The sequence below is a fragment of the Clarias gariepinus genome, chromosome 8 (assembly GCF_024256425.1).
Source record: "Clarias gariepinus isolate MV-2021 ecotype Netherlands chromosome 8, CGAR_prim_01v2, whole genome shotgun sequence".
Classification (NCBI taxonomy): Eukaryota; Metazoa; Chordata; class Actinopteri; order Siluriformes; family Clariidae; genus Clarias; species Clarias gariepinus.
This window is the reverse complement of record NC_071107.1, coordinates 38,214,720-38,235,000: the sequence shown is the minus strand read 5'-3', so window position 1 is coordinate 38,235,000 and position 20,281 is coordinate 38,214,720. Positions and strand designations below refer to the sequence as shown.

Genomic DNA, 20,281 nt, shown 5'->3' with positions numbered 1-20,281 from the left:
CTCCCCAAATTCTCCCACACCACCCCACTCCTCCGCTCCCTGCACTGGCTTCCTGTAGCTGCCCGCATCAAATTCAAAACACTGATGCTTGCCTACAAAGCTAAAAATGGCCCAGCACCCACTTACCTCTCTGCGCTAATTACACCACGAACTGCACCACGTTCCCTCCGATCCTCCAGCACTGCTCGCCTCATCCCACAATCTCTCAGGGATCGAGGGCAGCATTCATCCAGGCTCTTTTCTGTTCTGGCACCTAGGTGGTGGAATGAACTTCCTCTAGATGTCCGTACATCAGAGACTTTGACTATCTTTAAACGACGACTCAAGACTCATCTGTTTCTCCAGTACTTGGACTAACCCCCCCCTCCCCCGAAAAAAATAAATAAACAAAAAAAACCCCACTTAGTTGTGTTGGACTAATGGCACTTAGTTATTAACCTAGTTAACCCAGTGTAAGTATGTATCCAATTATGTAAACATTAAAGCACTTTTTGTAAGTCGCTCTGGATAAGAGCGTCTGCCAAATGCCTAAATGTAAATGTAAATGTAAAAATGTGTCTAGATAATAATAAGATCAATGAATAAATAATGAATGAAATGTCTCTGATGAAGAAGCCAAGGGTGACGGCGACAGTGGCAAGGAAAAACTCCCTGAGATGGTAATAGGAAGAAACCTTGAGAGGAACCAGACTCAACAGGGAACCCATCCTCATCTGGGTGAAACAGATAGAGATGATATAACACCATCTGTGTTATGCAGCTGAAAGTACAATTTAACAGAAATTCTTTAACTTAACATGAAGGCCAGTTCAGCACAGGGAGTCAGTAGGTGCAGAGGGCAGATGGGGTCTGGATCACTGGGAGCACAGGAGCAGGATGTGTAGCTCCAACCATCATAAAGCAGAATCTAGCTGGAGCTGGTCCTTCTCAAGATGCCTTAGAAACCTCGCAGGGTTGGCCTTTATCTACTGAAGCTGGTACAATCTCCAGATGCCTCGGGATGGGTAGAAAAGTACAGAACAGATGGAGAGAATTAGTGTAGTTTCCATTCAGGATAGATGTACTGGAGTATGAAGTTATGGGATGAGTTACGCGTATGCCAGATTAAAGAGATGCGTCTTGAGTCTACTTTTAAACTGGGAAACCGTGTCTGCTCCCCGAACAGTGTCTGGAAGGCTATTCCAAAACTTTGGAGCTAAATATGAAAAAGCCCTGCCCTGTAGATTTTAAAATTCTGGGAATTACCAGAAGTCCAGAGTTTTGTGATCTTAAGGAGCGTGGTGGATTATAGCGTATCAGAAGACTGGTTAGGTATGTGGGAGCTAAACCATTTAAAGCCTTGTATGTAAGTAATACTATTTTGTAACTAGTTCTAAACTGAACAGGTAGCCAGTGCAGGGATGATAATATTGGGGTTATATGATCATATTTTCTGGATCTAGTGAGAACCCTGGCGGCTGCATTTTGGACTAACTGTAGCTTGTTTATTGAGGATGCAGGACAACCACCTAGTAATGCATTACAATAGTCCAGTCTGGAGGTCATGAATGCATGAACTAGCTTTTCTGCATCAGATACGGATAGGATGCTCCTAAGTTTGGTGATATTTCTAAGATGGAAAAAGGCTGTTTTTGTGATATTGGAAATATGATTTTCAAAGGACAAGTTACTGTCTAATATTACGCCCAGATCTTTTACTGTTGAGCTAGTAGTAACAGTACATCCTTCTAAACGCAGGCTGAATTGTGAAAGCTGTTGTGTGCGGGTTTTTGGGCCGATAAGTAATATCTCTGTCTTATCTGAGTTTAGTAAAAGGAAGTTATTGGTCATCCAATCTTTTATGTCCTGGACACACTCGGTTAATCTAGACAATTTAGGTATTTCGTCTGGTTTTGTTGAGATATATAATTGAGTATCATCAGCATAACAATGGAAACTAATCCCATGTCTTCTAATGATGTTACCCAGGGGAAGCATGTATATTGAGAACAGCTGAGGTCCTAAAACGGACCCTTGTGGGACCCCATATTTCACTGGCATTACACCAGACAGTTCTCTATTTAGATCTACAAAATGGTATCGATCAGACAGGTATGATCTAAACCATTTTAGTGCCTGTCCCTGAATACTTATGTGATTTTGTATAAGCGATCTATGAGAATATTATGATCTATAGTATCGAATGCAGCACTTAGATCAAGTAAGACTAGTATTGAGGTGCAGCCTTGGTCCGAAGCTAAAAACAAGTCGTTCGCAATTTTAACTAGTGCAGTTTCTGTACTATGATGGGGCCTGAAGCCTGATTAAAACTCTGAAGGATGTTGTTTTCCTGCAAAAATGTGCATATTTGAGCTGATACTACTTTTTCTAATATTTTTGATAAAAAGGGGAGGTTTGAAATCGGTCTATAATTTGTTATTTTATTTGCGTCTAAATTAATAACTGCCAACTTGAAAGGTTTAGGGACGTGACCTAAATATAATGAGGAATTAATAATGTTTAGAAGTGGCTCTCCAACCGAACCGTATGCATCACTTCTTTCAAAAATCTGGTTGGGATTGGGTCTAACAGGCACGTTGTTGAATTAGCTGAGGTGATAAGTTTATGAAGCTCTTCCTGTCCTACACCTGTAAAGCACTAAAAATCTAAATGTGAAACTTTAGGCTGAACTTGATCATGAGATGCTAATTTAAAATATCTTTCATCAAGAACAATCCTTATTGATTGCTTTAAGTGCTAGAATAGAATAAAGAACTGTCCGATGCTTTATTTACAACTTAAAGGATAGTGCTGAACCCTCAGATCCATGAAAGTAAGGTGGTCAGGTAAACATCCAATGTTTCAAGGAAGTTGGGACGTTGAGTATAACGTAAATAAAAAGTAACAGAACATCCTTGTTAACCTATACTCAATATAAAACACTATAAAGACAAGATATGCAGTGTTCAAACTGATAAAGTTAATTGTCTCTTGCAAGTCATCACTCAATTTAAATTTGACGCCTGCAACATGTTCCAAAAGAGCTGGGACAGGGGCAACAAAAGACTGGGAAAGTTGGCGAATGCTCCAAAAACACCTGTTAACTTGAACAAGTTAACCTGAAACATGATTGGGTACAAAAGGAGGATCCCCAAACATCTGTCATTCACAAGCAAGAAAGGGGTGTGGTTCACCAATTGCAGATCATATCAGAAGATTCAGAGAATCCAGAGAAATCTCTGCATATATGCGGTAAGGCCAAAAACCAACACTGAATTGCCATGACCTGATCACACTGCAATAAAAACAGACATCATTCAAATTCAAATTTTATTTGTCATATACACAGTCATACACATTACGATATGCAGTGAAATGCTTGTACGACCGCCAGTGACCTTAAAATAAAAGACTTTGAATAGGAAATAAATATGAAAAATAAAATAAAAAGGTAAACTTAACTAGGAAAGAATAAAATAAAATATAAAATTAAAGTTAAAATAAAATAACTGTACAACAAAAATATACAATATAGAAAATATATGAAGAAATATAGAACAATAATAACAGCTGTACAAAGTAGGTATAGATTTGTCATTTTTATGTGGAATGAAGTTAGAATAAATGGTGGTTAAAAAAATGGTTATGTCCAGGGTTGTGCAGTCCACATATTTAAAGTGACTTGTGCAGTGCAAATATGCTTAAAATGATTTATTTAAAGTGTCTTGTGATAGAGTGATTTAACTAATGATCACCAGGTGTAGTTGTGCAGTGGCCACTCGTGTAAACGAATGTCCAGAATGTCCAGTGTGTGTGTAAAAACCAAATGTGTGTGTCAGTACTGTGTGGTGGTGTGATTGTGATTGAGAGACCGTATCACCTGCGGGAAGAAGCTCCTCCTCCGCCCAAAGACTGGTTTTGGTTATGTTATGTTTGTAGTTTTGTTTATGTTTGAGTGGGTACTGCATGTCCCAGGTTGCACCTCGGTCAGGTGACGTAGGCAGTCACCTGAAGCGAGGGAAGTAATTAAGTTCATTATAAATAGCCTGACTGAAACACAGTCAGGCGTCTAGCTTTTGTTATAGTATTATAGTTTATGTCGGTTGTGTTTTGTTAAGTGTTTTCAGTAAAGTGCCGAAATAGCTCTAAGAAAAGAGCTATACTTTTGTTTTGGTGTGGAAAGCTTAATAAAAACCCTTTATTTGAACCGTGAGCTCGCCTCCTACAATTATCCCTCTAAAACACACACGCCGGCATCATGACAGATACGATATAATTCCGAAATCGATATGGACAATATTCAAAAGCCTCAGGAAAAAACTGCAGAGGACACACACAATGGATGTCTGCAAACTGAATTTTCAAAGTCTATAATACCTCCAGGCTCCTCATAATAAAATATATATAATATTTTTTTAATAAAACAGTAAAAAAAAAAATAAGGTTCACTTTTTATTTGTATTAGGCCTTAACGAACAAGAAATGTGAAATAAACTATCAAATAAATAAAACTCTCAGACTCAGCTTATTAGTAGAATTAACAGAAGCGCACACACACACACACACACACAGCCCCCACCCACCCCCAACTCCTTTCGGCTTCGCACACACATACTCTCTGCCTTACACACAAACTCCGCTCTGTCGCGAAACACGAGAGGAGAGGAAAAATGGATCTTTACCCTCTATAAGACTTGCTTTTGCTTTATACGCGCGCTGTACAAACACGCTAACAAACACAAAATTAAATATGTTTCACACACACATGTGGCCACAGTGTTATAGTAAACGGAACACGCGTGCACGGATGTTGATTACACCAGTAAGAGACAAGCACTAAGACCCAGCTGGGGAGACGATTACCCACAATTCCGCAGCGCACGAGAGAGAAAAACTGTTGGCTCAATGTGTTTAAAAATCGCATCACCATTATTGACAAAATTTCTATCGCGATATATATTAATATCGAACTATTGTCCAGCCCTACCCTCTGTAGAGCTCGTCTGCCCTGCATGGTGCTGTTCCCGAACCAGGTTGAGATGTTTCCCGTCAGGATGCTCTCTATGGTGCAGGAGTAAAAGTTCCTGAGCACCTTGGAGGGCAGTCTGAAGTCTCTCAGGTGTCTGAGGTGGTAGAGACGCTGCCGGGCCTTTTCCACCACTGTGTTGATGTGACAGGACCATGACAGGTCCTGCGTGATGTGAACACCGAGGTATCTGAAGCTGTCCACTCTCTCCACTGGGCTCTCGTTGATGATGGGGGTCTGGTAGTTTCTCTCCTGCTTAGTGCTGAAGTCAACTATCAACTCCTTTGTCTTACTGACGTTTAGAAGGAGGTGTAGAGGGAATTATGGTATTAAATGCAGAGCTGTAGTCGATGAAAAGCATTTTAACATAATTCCCCCTTCTAGTGTCTAAGTGAGTAAGTGATGTGAGAAGGAGATGAGAGATTTCATCGTCAATTGAACGGTTTGGACGGTAAACGAACTGTAGTGGGTCCAGTGTGTCTGGTAATAAAGAAATGATGAAGTCCTTGACCAGCCGCTCAAAGCACTTCATCACTACTGAGATGAGGGCTACATATGGACTCTTAGAAGCATGTGGGGATCACCGGGATCACATCGACTGAGATAAAGAGAGGTTGAATATCTCAGTGAACACAGGTGCTAGCTGGTCTGCGCAGGCTCTGAGGATACGACCTGAGATGCCGTCTGGTCCTGCTGCTTCCCTGGTGTTCACTCTCCTGAAGGCTCTCCTCACGTCATGCTCGGAGATGATGAACGCGTTTCCGGTGCTGGCAGTGACTTCCTGTCTGCAGCCGTTAGCGGCACTAGCATTAGCATTGCTAGCGTCTTTAGCTGCAGCCGTGAAGCGAGCATAGAAAGTGTTCAGCTCGTCTGCCAGAGTCACGGCCGCGTTAGTCATACCGGATGTGGATGCTTTATAGTTAGTTACTGTCCTTAATCCCTGACACAAGCTCCTGGAGTCACTCTGTTGGAGTTGTGACTCTAGTTTCCTCCCGTAGCGCTGCTTCGCCTCTTTCACCGCCTTCCAGACTTTTTATGACACAGCCTTGTACGGTTCCATGTCCCCCGACGCAAGTCCTGTGTTGTAGGCAGCGGTGCGAGATCACAGAGCGTCGCAGATGGTTTTATCCCATGGTTTAGTCTTTTTCCCCACGGTATCATCTGCTAGTTACCCGATGAATTCTACAACCGCTTCCGTAAACACGCTGACATCATCATTGGAGCTGTTTCTGAACATGTCCCAGTTTGCGTCATTGAGCGAGTCCTGTAACGCGCCCACCGATTGGTCCGTCCAGCGCGCGACCTCCCTCTGAACCTAAACTTCCTGAACGTTTTAGCCTTTGTTTGTATTTTGGCATGAGGAAGATGGCGGCGTGGTCTGACATGGTGGACAAGATTGTGCCTTGTAGCCGTCCTTGACTGTCGTGTAACAGTGGTCCAGTGTCCTTTCCAGTTGGTGGGGCAGGTGATGTGTATTGATGAAAGTTTGGCGCTGCATTTTGACCATTGCAGAAAAACACTTTAATAACTTTGCACACCTACCTTCACAACTACACTACATGTTTACGTTTACATCCTGGACCAGTGCACAAAGACACTTTAATAACCTCTGCACAAAGACACTTTGTTTTATGTATATTTGCACACCCAGTACAGTATATTTCAATTTGTACAGTATATTTCTATTTTTATGCACATCATATTTCTATTTTTATTTTTAGTTCTATTTTTCCTAGTTTAATTTAATTTTTCTATTTAATTTTCTATCGTATTTCTTTTATTCATATTTATTTCTTATTTGTAGACTTTAATTCTCTTTTAGGGTCACTGGCGGTCGTATAAGCATTTCACTACATTTCGTACTGTGTATGACTGTGTATGTGACAAATAAAATTTGAATTTGAATTTGCACGTTTAAGGTTGGCACTATTAAAATCCCCCGGCACAATGAGCGCAGCGTCCCGGTGTTGTGTTTGGTGCTGTGCAGGAGCGTGTAAGAGGATTGCTTGCGCTGTTGCACCAGCTGCTGTTCACCATTAAGCACACACCACCTCCCGGCTGAATGGCGTGGTCCGGCACCGCTGGGTTCAGCCATGTCTCGGTAAAGCAGAGGATATTGCAGTCCTGAATGTCTCTCTGGAACTTTATCCTGGCCCTGAGGTCATCAAGTTTGTTCTCCAGTGACTGGACGTTGATGTCGCGTCTTGTGTTCTCCCTCAGAAACTCTCTCGGCCAGCTCGGATCCGGAGTTAAAAACGTCAAATTGTGAGTACATTGTATACCAATAGAGTGTCTCTATCATACCTATTATACTCGATGCTGGTGATTTTGCCGGTTTTAAAACGCTGAAAACTAACTTTAAAATCAAAAACAAAGAAAAGGGGGTCGGAGCAGTCGTGACAGCACCCGACCTCACCGGCACCATCTTGGAATCATTCTGTAAAGGATATTGCTACCTGGGCTCAGGTATAGGTCAGGAACACTTTGGACAAGTCAGTTAACACTGTTTGCCACAACATCTGCAAGTGCAAATTCAAAATTGTACCACGCAAAGCACAAGCCATAAAATCAACAACACCCAGAAATGCCACTGGCTTCTCTGGACCCCATCTCATCTGAAATGGACTGAACCAAAGTGGAAAAGTGTGCTGTGGTCTGACAAGTTTTTGGAAACCATGGACGTCGCGTCCTCCGACCTAAAGAAGAAAAGAACCATTCAGATTGCTGTCTGCCCAAAATTCAAAAGCTAGCATCTGTGATGGTATGGGGTGAGTTAGTGCCCATGGTATGGGTAACGTGCACATCTGTGAAGGCACCATTGATGCTGAAAGGTACATATTGGTTTTGGAGCAAAATATGCTGCTATACAAGCGATGTCTTTTTTAGGGGCACCCCTGCTTATTTCAGCTAGATGAAGCCACATTCTGCATGTGTTGGGTTCGTAATAAAAGAGTGCGGGTACTAGACTGGCCTGCTTGCAGTCCAGATCTGTCTACCTTTAAAAATGTGGGGAGTGTTATGAAGTGCAAAATTCGACAACACAGACCCCAGACTTTTGAGCAACTGAAGTGATACATTAAAGCAAGAATAGGAAAGAATTTCATCTACAAAGCTTTAACAATAAGTATCCTCAGTTCCCAAATGTTTATTGGGTGTTGTTTAAAGGAAAGATGATGTAACACAATGGTGGAAATACCTCTTCCCCAGATCTTTTAGAATGTATTGCAAGCATCAAATTCAAATTGAGTGAATATTTGCAAGAGACAATCAGTTTCATCAGTTTGAACCTAGAATATCTTGTCTTTGTAGCATTTTCTGTTAAATATGGGTCAACAAGGTTTTGTAGGTCATTTTTTTTTTTTATTTACATTTTACATAACGTTTCAATTTGATTGGAATTGGGGTTTGTAGGTCACTTTAATGCTTGGTGCATCTTAAAAGATGGCAAGTAAAATCACATGTTTTATAGTGAAAGAGCATTTCCATATGCATTGAATGTGATAAGAACTAAACAGCTGTGTGGAAAAACTTTTTCTTAGAAAAATGGCTTCTGTTTGCTAGGGAGCATAAAGATTAGACTTTGGATGGAGATTCTCCCATAATGCATAGTGTCCACTGTACAAACCTGGAAGTGTTATGATCTGGGGTTTCTTCAGTCATTCAGTCTAGACTCAGTAACGCTATAATGAAGTCAATTTAATGAAGTCAGACCTGAATAACCAACCTTAAACTGGACATTTGTTAAATAAGATAAATTCAAGCTGTTTCATGTTACAACACAGGGAGAGGACTGTATAGGGGAGATTGTACATTGTGGGACCTGACATTTACCATGTAAAAAAAAAAAAATTTATAACACACAATTGCATAACTAGTTTCCTTACGTAGACTCATGTAGTGAGTGTAGAGCGTAATGATCCACAGGCACTTTGTCACCTGTAACGGGTACAGTTACAGTCACTAATAATGTTAAAAGTAAAAGACTATTGGCATATTTAAACTAAGCTGAACAGTGAAAAGTTTTAGAAAAAAAATATGTGTGAAGTTTCAGGTTAAAACATATTGTGGGGACTAGTGTGTGCAGTGATGAGCACCACTTTACCCGTCGACTGAAATCACTCCTTTGTAAACTATGGCAGTGTAACTTGTTATATTGTGGGGACTTGACGGTCAATACACAACTTAGGCAGTTTCAGACCTGGCTGCAGGACGTAGACTCCTGTAGTGAGTGCTGGCTGTGATGGTGATCATCTCCAGAGACTCCCCCTGACTCCAGATAAATACAGCCAGCTTCAGTTCCACTTTTGGTCACCTGTAACATCAGCGCCAGTTTAACCACACATTCAAAAAACTGTAATATAGGAAATATTGCAGAATTAAAAAAAAAAAAGTAAATAATGAGCTTTCTAGGGTCCTGCATTAAGCTTACGCTGACATTGTTACAAGTCTACATTGCTAACAAGGGTTACAATACTGGACACCTCGATAGCAAAGGGTGGGGGCATTTAACAAAATATTGCACTGTATTTACAGAATCTATGTCCATGCACTGGACCAGTCAGGAAAGGGCACTGATCTCAGGGAAGGAGCTTGACAGAGGTAATTCAGCTACAGTAGGGATTTGTCCCAAAAGAGAGAAATTAAAACTGGGGGTCTCTAATACTGGCACACCAGTAAGTGAAATGGAGCTGTGGAAGAGCAACTATGAGACAGAAGGAGAAAAAAGGAAGACCTTCTGTGCAGAAGTGTTAAGGATCCTTCAGGAGCCCAAAAGTAAAAACACTTTGGCATAATAAAACTAAGCTGAACAGTGTAAAGTTGTATAAACAATGTTTTGAATAACACACTCAATAAAAATAATGAGTAGTATTACTTGACTCAAAGCACTGAGAGTCACAAACACAGCTAAGGAGTGATGAGACGTGCCGCAGGAGCATTCAGGACACTCGAGTACCATGAGTAAAACAGTGTAGTGCACGACAAAGTTGCTTGTACAGCGACTAACAGGCAAGATTCGAGCCATCCCCAGCCCCAAAAGTAGCTGGAGTAAATTTAATGAAACATTAATGAACAAACAACAAGCCAGGTTGAAGCAATGCATCGGTGTGGCTGCTCAGTAGTAAGACAGTAGAATTTATAGTTATAGTTATTATAATCGTAACTGGTAGTGATGGGTCATTATTGAACGATTCGTTCTTTTTGAACGAGTCTTTAATGTGACTCAGAAGAACGAGTGTCACAGAGAGTGATCTGTTCATTTTCTACTCTGCGCCGTCGCCCTCGGCTCGTTCATCAGGGACGATTTGATCATTCTGATTCACACACTCACATCTCATACAAACTTCCATCATTTTTTTTTATTCTGTTCAGCTGATTTGCAACAATGACGTGTGTGTGTGTGTGTGTGTGTGTGTGTGTGTATGCAGCGTGTCTGTTACAGATGGAGCTGGTGAATTACGAGCGGGTGAAGGAGTACTGTCTGAAGGTTCTCAGGAAGGAGGGAGAAAACTTTAAAGCTCTTTACCGCTCGGGCGTGGCCTATTATCACCTGGGAGACTATAACTCCGCCCTCCACTACCTGCAGGAGTCCCATAAACAGGAACCCACAGGTCACAACACACACACACACACAGAGCAAGCAACAGTAGTGTAATTAACAGGGTGAGAGTAGTGAATACAGGATTAAACGGTAATAGACGATGAGTGAGTGAGTGAGTGAGTGAGTGGGTGAGTAAGTGAGCGAGTGGGTGAGTGAGTGGGTGAGTGAGTGAGTGGGTGAGTGAGTGAGCGAGTGGGTGAGTGAGTGGGTGAGTGAGTGAGTGAGCGGGTGAGTGAGCGGGTGAGTGAGTGGGTGAGTGAGTGAGTGAGTGGGTGAGCGAGTGAGTGAGCGGGTGAGTGAGTGGGTGAGTGAGTGAGTGAGCGAGCGAGCGAGCTAGCGAGTGAGCGAGTGGGTGAGTGAGCGAGTGGGTGAGTGAGTGAGTGAGCGAGCGAGCGGGTGAGTGAGTGAGTGGGTGAGTGAGTGAGCGAGCGAGCGGGTGAGTGAGTGAGTGGGTGAGTGAGCGGGTGAGTGAGCGGGTGAGTGAGTGAGTGGGTGAGTGAGTGAGTGAGTGAGTGGGTGAGTGAGTGAGTGAGTGGGTGAGTGAGTGAGCGAGCGAGCGAGCAAGCGAGTGAGTGAGTGGGTGAGTGAGCGAGTGGGTGAGTGAGTGAGTGAGTGAGTGAGTGGGTGAGTGAGTGAGCGAGCGAGCGGGTGAGTGAGTGAGTGGGTGAGTGAGCGGGTGAGTGAGCGGGTGAGTGAGCGGGTGAGTGAGTGAGTGGGTGAGTGAGCGAGTGAGCGAGCGGGTGAGTGAGTGAGTGGGTGAGTGAGTGAGTGAGTGGGTGAGTGAGTGAGTGAGTAAGTGGGTGAGTGAGTGAGTGAGTGAGTGGGTGAGTGAGCGAGCGAGCGGGTGAGTGAGGGAGTGAGTGGGTGAGTGGGTGAGTGAACGGGTAAGCGAGTGGGTGGGTGGATGAGTGAGCGAGCGAGTGGGTGAGTGAGTGAGTGGTGTTAAACTCTTACTGGTTCCCTTCTGTGACTGGGTGTGAATGTGGGTTTAGTCAGACAGCTGCTCTCTCCTCAGTACTGCGGACCGTACAGACCTACTCTCACCCACGCTGAGACACACAGTTAGTGTCATTAACCACTGGACAACACCTGGGACACGCCCACTCATACACAGAGTTACACCTCACAGTGCCGTTACTGTCTGTTATCATCACTCGGGGAATAACGCCTCTCGTCCAATCAGATTACTCGCTCAGAACTAACTGTTGTATAAATGAGATACATATCTCTGCCTTCATTCTGAACATAAACAGTAGCCTGAGGGCGTTTTCTCACTGGGAACGATTGTTCCGTTCCATTCCCGAGCAACCCCATCCTCGTCAAATCCCTGTGCATATTGGGAACATCGATTTAGATCCCAGGCACACTTGCGTATTTACCCAACCAGAAACAGTAGGTGTCAGTAGATACGTAGTTGGATTGTCTTCCACCAACATGGTGAAAGAAAAAGAAGAAAGCGCTCTGGAGTCAACACTGTTACTGTGGATGTTGTTATTATTTTTGGGACAAAAACAACAGCTTTCTTAACCGCCTTCCTACTTGCACATCTATCGCGCAGTTTAGAGGATGAAAAGTGTAGCGCTGCGCGGATACACCGATTTTTGAAGAGACACGAGGAATTGGTGAATGCCTTTATAACTTTACTCATAGCCTCGCGGTCAACCATGAGGTGAGTAACCTGGTGTCGTTCAGATTCTCTTCTGATTTCCACAGTGAAATTGAAAACACTAAACTTGTTAAGTTTGTTAGAAAAATGGTTGTGTGTATGTAGATTGTTTTATATACAGACAAAGGTCATACAAGAGGTCTGTGTTCAGTAGGTATTAGATTAGTGCTCTCGTGAAACAATTTGAGTTATAAGATAAGATAAGATAAGATAAGATAAGATAAGATAAACCTTTATTAGTCCCACAAGTGGGAAATTTGTTTTGCCATGGCAGCAAGTGGACAGTACAAAGTTAAAAATTAAGAAACAACAGTAAAATAAAATAAAAATAGGGGGGGGGGGGAATAAGATAAAAAATACTAACAGTATAAATGTATACTATACAATCTGGCTATAGAATATGGACATCTGTGTGGTAAAAAAATATTTACATAAATATATATTTAGACAATAAGTAAACACAGTTGACTAAGTAATATGTTTGTACCCAAAGAGTATATGTATACATACAGAGAGTGAGTGACAGGCAATTACAATAATATTCTAAATGATTTAAATGTTTCAAATTGCACTTTGCCCAGTTATGGTGGTTCCCCGAAAAATTGCACGTTCCGTCATACTATTACACATAACTGCCATGGTGTATTTGATGTGTGTGTTTGTTCGTTTGTGCGTTTGCTTGTGCGTATGTGGTCAGAGTATAAGTTATACAGTCTGACAGCAGTTGGCAAGAAAGACCTACGGAATCTCTCCTTCCCACATCGTGGGTGCAGCAGCCTGCCACTGAAGGAGGTGGTCAGTGCTGTCAAATACTCCTGCAAGGGGTGGGAGATGTTATCCAACAGGGATGACAGCTTAGCCACAATTCTCCTGTCACTCACCACCTCCACTGGGTCCAGAGCGCATCCTAGCACAGAGCTGGTTCCCCGAATCAGCCTGTTCAGTCTCTTTCTGTCCCCAGCAGAGATGCTGCTGCCTCAGCAGACCACACCAAAAAAGATGGCTGATGCCACCACAGAGTCATAAAAGGACTTCAGAAGTGGGCCCTGCACTCCAAAAGACCTGAGCCTCCGCATCAGGTACAGCCTGCACTGCCTTTTTTTGTAGAGTGCTTTTAAATTGTGAGTCCAGTCCAGTTTATTGTTCAGATGAACACCAAGGTACCTATAGCTCTCCACAGACTCAATGACCATGCCTTGGATGTTCAGTGGTTGTAGTGGAGAATGTTTAAGTCTAGCACCAGCGGAAGTCTACCACCAGCTCTTTGTTTTTTTTAGTATTAATCTCGTGGTAGTTCCTTTGCACAAAGTCCTTGTTAAGTTCCCTGTCATCGGAGAACTTCTGCAGGAAGCAGTTGGTGGAGTTGTAAGTGAAGTCTGCAGTGTATATGGTGAAGAGTAACGGGGCCAGAACCGTTCCTTGTGGAGCCCCCGTACTGCAGACCACCATGTCCGACACACAGCCCTGAGTTCTCACACACTATGTTGTGAGGTGATGATTCACTCCTGTGTACTCCAGCTTGTTCCTCAGGATTGTGGGAAAGATGGTGTTGAAGGCACTGGAGAAATCAAAGAACATGATTCTCACAGTGTCTCTAGGTCTCCAGGTGAGAGAGGGAACGATGCAGTAGGTGAATGATGGCATCTTCTACTCCAGTGCCAGGCTGGTAAGCAAACTGAAGTGGGTCCCGTGATAAGCTCACCAGGGGCCAAAGCTGAGCCAGGACCAGTCGCTTCAGGCTCTTCATCGAGTTGGATGTCAGAGCCACCGTCCTGTAGCTGTTAGGTCCTTGGGATGTGGAGTCTTCGGCACTGGTACCACACAAGAGCTTTGGAACTCTCCCCAGCTATAGGCTCATGTTGAAAATGAGCTCCATCACAGTATATTAAAACACAAAGTTGATCTGTGCATGACCTGAAAACTCTTGAGCTGATGCTGTCTGGACCTGCAGCCTTCCTGGCTTTGATCCTCCTAAGTTCCCTCCTGACCTGAATGGTTGAGAGAGACAGACTGAAGCCGTGTGTTGGATGTGTACTGGATGCTGTGGTTGGGGTTGGGGACAAGTGAGCAGTATGTGTAGAGGAGGTGTTGAGTGATCTTTGGGTCAGAGGTGGAACAGCAGCAGTGGGGGTGGGGGTGTCTGCAGCCAATGTTAAGGACATCCTAGAAGAATCAAACCTGTTAAAGAAGTGATTCAGTTCATTTGCCCACCTCACATCCCCCATGGGGAAAGAGTTTTGATCTTTGTGGCCTAAGATGGTTCTGAGGCCTCTCCAGACTTCGCTAACATTGTAGCACATTAAAATTTGATAAATAGTTTGTGTAAAAAGATAAATAGAATAAATACAGTTAAGTACTATTAAACTACAATAAATGCTACAAATTAACCTAAGAAACCTAAGTGTCCTACAAACGAATGTACATATAAAAGGTTAACAGTATGTGCAATGGAGTATAAAAGGTAGACAGAGTGTTTATAAGAACCCAACTGGGTAATGGTAATTATATGGTATATAATGTATAAAGTCTAATGAATAGCCTAGGTACATGTAATATATGATGCGTATGTAATCATGTACTTTCTGTTCTCCCTCAGTTGCATCTGGGTTGAAGAGAGGTCTGGTGTGTAGTGGCATCATGTGCTTGTGACCTGGTGAGACCAGAAATGGCTACGAAATTTTCACATACTGTAAGGAAGACATCGTTTCTACAGTTGTGTAACGTCCTTTGGCCACATCTGACAAAACCCGGCTGAGAAGTCCAGTGCCTGTTGAGCAACGTTAAATATCGGACAATTTCTCATTAATTTGGCCTTTTTACAGCTTATACCATAGCTAATCATGTTGCCCCTCTTATTGTGGAAAAATTACCCACACAGTATATTAAAACGCCATCTGAAAAAGAACCTAAAGCCAACATTCAAGGTTTTTGTGATCGGTGGGGATTCCAGCAGTGTGGTTGAGCTGTCGATGAAATTTCGCATTGATTTTAAAATACTACTCTTGACATATAAAGCATTAAATGGTCTCGCGCCGCAGTACCTGAGCGAAATGCTAGTGTCTTACGATCCGCCACGCCTACTTCGATCAAAGGATGCAGGCTGCTTGTCAGTACCGCGTATTATGAAAAATACAGCTGGGGGCAGAGCTTTTTCTTACAAAGCCCCAAAGTTATGGAATGGTCTTCCAAATAGTGTTCGGGACTCAGACACAGTCTCAGTGTTTAAGTCCAGGCTAAAAACCTATTTATTTAGCCAAGCATTTTTATAAATAGATTTGCCATAGGTAAAGGAGCAGATCTGGGGGACTCATGGACGTAGAGTATTATGGTGAACTGGTATGTTTGGATGCTGTCTTCCTCACTCTCATTGATCACTCAGGTTTGCTGACGGTGAGGTGATTGTTTGCTTTACATCTCAGTTCCCCTGCATGTTTGTGTTTCCTTCTGGCTCTCCCTTTTAGTTATGCTGTCATAGTTAGTCCTGCCGGAGTCTCTGCTTGCACTCTACAGTTAATATACATTCACATTATACATTGTGTGACTGTGACCATACCTAACTGCCATCTCTCCTCTTCTTCTCTTTCCCCCCCTCTTTCTTTTTCCTCTCTCCTCCTGTCCCCCCCTTTCACTCTTTCTCTCTCTCTCTGTCGAGCTACACATGTCGTTCCTGAGCTGCCAGTGATCCAGACTCCCTCTGCCCTCCGGACCTGTCTGACCCATCCTGGTGCCCCGCTTCTGGCTGAAGATCTCGTCACATGGATGCCCCGTGTGTCTCTCTGGGATGCGTCTGGTGTCTGGGAATGATTCTCTCCACCTAGAAAATGGTTCTGGCCTTGACTGGTGTTGGCAACTGTTTCTCTGGGGACTTGACAGTTCGATAGTTCATGACTGGAACTTCTTACAAGTCTACCTGGGTCTTCAATAACTACCTGGACTCCATATTAACATCAATTAACATCAGCTATTATAGCTGAACTGCCTCCCACCCTACACACTGTATAAATGCAGATCATTTACTCTTTCTGTTTCACCCAAATGAGGATGGGTTCCCTGTTGAGTCTGGTTCCTCTCAAGGTTTCTTCCTATTACAATCTCAGGGAGTTTTTCCTTGCCACTGTCGCCCTCGGCTTGCTCACCAGGGACAAACTGACCATTTTGATTCATACAAATTCACATTTCATACAAACTTAAATAATTCTTTTGACTATGTAAAGCTGCTTTGCGGCAATGAAAATTGCTAAAAGCGCTATACAAATAAAATTGAATTGAATTGAATTGAAATCGATGGGAAGCACATAGACGTTTTAGCTCCATCAGAAACTCCTGCAGGTTACATGTTACTCTACTCAGTAATTCTTCAAGGTGTGGTGGACCATCGGCTTAAGACGGAGTTTATGAGTGTTTAGGAATTTCAGTGTTTTTCACCGAGGTCAGGATGGGGCACTGTTTCCCAGGCTCACAGAGCGGATTATGGGTGCCGATGTACCGGTGGTAATGTTAGGTGATGCTGCATAGCCACTCCTTCCATGGTTAATGAAACCGTACCCTGAAAGCGGTGCAATGTCTTCACAGCAAACCTTTAAAGTGAACCATTGAAGTGTCTGTTGTATTTTTTTAACAATGGATTTATACTGTAATATCCAAGATGAGTGTGGATTTGAGCGATTTAAACAAACAATTTACTTATTAATGAGTTCAAAGTAAAACAACCTTGTGCAAGTGTTCTAGACACATTATGTAAGAATACAAGCAGTAAGTGCAAGAGTATAAACTAAAGTACAGCGTACTACAGAACCAAAATGTAAACTGTACGCACAATAGTAGGAGTTAGCAGTTTGTGCAATTTGTGCAGTAGGTCCAATAGGTATGAAAGGTAAATGGTACTTGAGGTAAATTACAATTAAATCTAAAGAAATAACCTGTATTTGCAACAGAACAAAAGTGTGGTTCCCTAGCACTGGGTGGTAATTTGAAGTGTCCAGAGCAGTGTGGTGGTAGTAGTGAGGAGGAGAAAGAGATTGCAGGTGTGAGGGTGTGTGGTGTTGGAATGAAGGAGACACTGCAATGACGTTAATAAGTCTGCCCAACTCTACACGTTTCTCCCTCAGCATCTAGAGGCGACGTTCTTCCATCTCCATTTTCGGAGCCTTTGTCCATGCATCCAACATTTTCTGCTTATGCATTTGCCAGCTCCGCTCTGCAAGCATGAACACTGTGAAATTTTTTCTTTTGCATGTTTATGAAACGTCAGTTTTCGCCTTCCTCTTTCTTTTGCTTGCTTCTTTTCCTTTGCTGTTATCAGACGTCTCAGCCGGTGTCTCCTCCAAAGTGTCTGTCCGCAAGACAATATGAAAGCTTTAAGCTAGAAATTAACTGATGGTTACAACCATAATAGCATTGCTGAGAGGATGCTTGCACAAGTCAAATTGTTCCAACGTCCAAATTTTGTCACAGCGGTTACTTGGTAATTGTGTAATCATGAAATTGTGTGTGGAGCCTTTGTGGATCATCAACATCTTACTTTTTGTAAGTGTCTCTAAAGTGTATTGGGGTATAAACAGAAAGGTTATACATGAAAGAAACTTTAACTGTATTCTACTCGTTTGCATTTTTAATAGGGTAATTATCTGGGGCCTTAAACTTAGCAGACACAAAGGAGCACTTGGAGCTACTTTTGTTGTAAGATAACCCAAAAGCCTCATCCTCACATGACAGTGAAACCTTGGATTACAAGTATAATGGGCTCATATTTCAAAACACTCATAAAACAAAGCGAATTTCTCTATAAAAAATAATGGAAACTCATATGATTGGTTGCACAGCCCAACAGAAATAAATACATAAATACATTAACCTGCACTTTACCTTTAAAAAAATAAGTAAAAATAAATCCTAACAGATAAGTGTTTCCGTTTATGTGCGCAGGCGTTGTGTGTGCGTGTGTTTGTGTGTGAAGCTAAAGTAAGAGGAGAGGAGGAATTAGACACCCCCCCCCCACCCACCATTCTTGTCTTACACAGTAAATTTTCTTCCTCTTTTATTTGAGTTTTTCACACACCCACACACATGCACACACCAAATTAATGGAAACACTGTTTTATCGAAAAATTAACAAGGAATATCATTAATGACACTTGTGTCAGCGTCTACAAACGGAATCACTGCTGTAAAGTAAAAATAAAACAAATTAACCTGCACTTTATCTTTAAAAAGAATCGCGACAGAGCAGTGTTTCTGTGTAGAGCAGAGAGAAAGAGTGTGTGTGTGTGTGTGTGTGTGAGAAAGTGAGGGGAGGAGGGGTGTGTGTGAAGGCAAGAAGAGTTGTGTGTGAGAGAGAGAGAGAGAAGCGGCACAGTGTCCAATGACAAAGTGCAGGCTGACACAGAGAGAGAGAGAGAAAATGGATTTTTAACCTCTCTAATTAAACTTTCTTTTTTTGCTTTTTTTGTGTACACGCGCGCATACACATGTTATAATAAACAGTAGACGCGCGCTGTACACACACACACATATACAAACACAAAATAAAAGATGTTTTACACACAGACATGTGGTCGCAGTGTTATAGTAAACAGTACACGCGTGCACGGATGTTGATTATACCAGTAAGAGACGAGCGCTAAGACCCAGCAGGGGAGACGATTACCCACAATTACGCTCATGCGTTATACATGATACGTGGTACTCGTAAACCAAGACTTTTTCATATTTTTATTAAAAATTTATTAAAAAATCTTTGTTTGTCTTGCGGAATACTCACAAACCGCGTTACTCTCCAAGATTTCACTGTATATGCAATTTACTCATTTAATGTTTCAAACTGACAAATTACCCAAGCACATGCGCAGGATATCTCCAAATTGGCTGTATAAATTAAAATCTGAAAACAGGCTCAGACAAGGGAGGTGAGGTTGTTGGTGTTGTGGGACAGCAGGGTTCTGACTTTTACCCAATTTGTTTTGATCATTGTTTTTTGCCAATAATTTTGTCCACGGCATCATACCACTAAAATTGGTCTTTTTCATCAGTGGAGCTGCAGGACTTTGCCAAGTGCATCCTGTGCGTTGTGGTATTGGAGCTGGATTTTTTTGCGCTGCACTGTTCAGTTCTCTTGCTGTACCCGTGCGTCTGTTCTCGAATCTCTAAGTTCTTGTATGTATTATCCACCCATAATGTCATTTTTTTCTCTTTTTTCTGTCCAAATTTCAAACAGACAATTGACTTCTTTGTTGCTCCAAAGAGATCCCTTTAGCAGCCATCGATGTTTGTGTTGCAGGTCAAATAGTGATTGTGTCACATCACAGTGAACTTCCACTTTTGAGCCACATGTCCTGTCCACCGTGCTCAGGAACGCATGAATTGTCCAGGGGTTGATTCTCCAGCAGAGCACGCTTGCATGCTCATAAACAAAAACCAGCTGGTCCCGGGGCCAAGTGCTCTCACCCAGTGAGAAAACACCCTGAATTACACGGGCTAAACCATTACACATACAATAATTATTTTGGTTACTTTTGCCAGAAAACAGAGGAGAAACAGATGTGTGTCAGTGTGTGTGTGTGTGTGTGTGTGTTATTTGTAAAACAGGTTTTTTGCAGATTAATATTTTTGGCCGTCTAATAAGTGTTATAAACACCCCCAATGACAACCCCTTCAAACTACTGTTTCAGTCTTACTGTGGTGTGTGTGTGTGTGTGTGTGTGTGTGTGTGTGTGTGTGACAGATACCAACGTGATCCGCTACATCCAGCTGACTGAGATGAAGATCCGCCGAATCGCTCAGCGAGAGAAGAAGGACCCTGTGTAGTTCACTTGACCACTGCTGTTTACACACACACACACACACACACACACACATAGTGGGATCTTTATAACATTAATGTGGACTTCACTGATCACCGTTTCGGCTATCTGCATGAAACACGAACGTCTTGAGTGCCACTCAACTGTCCGGTAGAGCACACTGAGCCAGCGTCATTACAGACACAGACAGGCGGACAGACGGGCAGACGGAC

At 42.6% G+C, this 20,281-nt stretch overlaps 1 protein-coding gene across 1 annotated transcript in view; it reads left to right on the top strand.

The window, feature by feature from the left end:
- LOC128528519 (tetratricopeptide repeat protein 9A) overlaps window positions 1-20,281 on the top strand; it is a 27,300-nt gene extending 7,019 nt beyond the window's left edge. Inside the window, exons 2-3 of the mRNA XM_053501388.1 lie at window positions 10,432-10,614; window positions 19,991-20,281. Of these exons, the coding sequence (XP_053357363.1) occupies window positions 10,432-10,614; window positions 19,991-20,073 (266 nt within the window). The 3' untranslated portion in view covers window positions 20,074-20,281. The remainder of the gene's footprint in view (window positions 1-10,431; window positions 10,615-19,990) is intronic.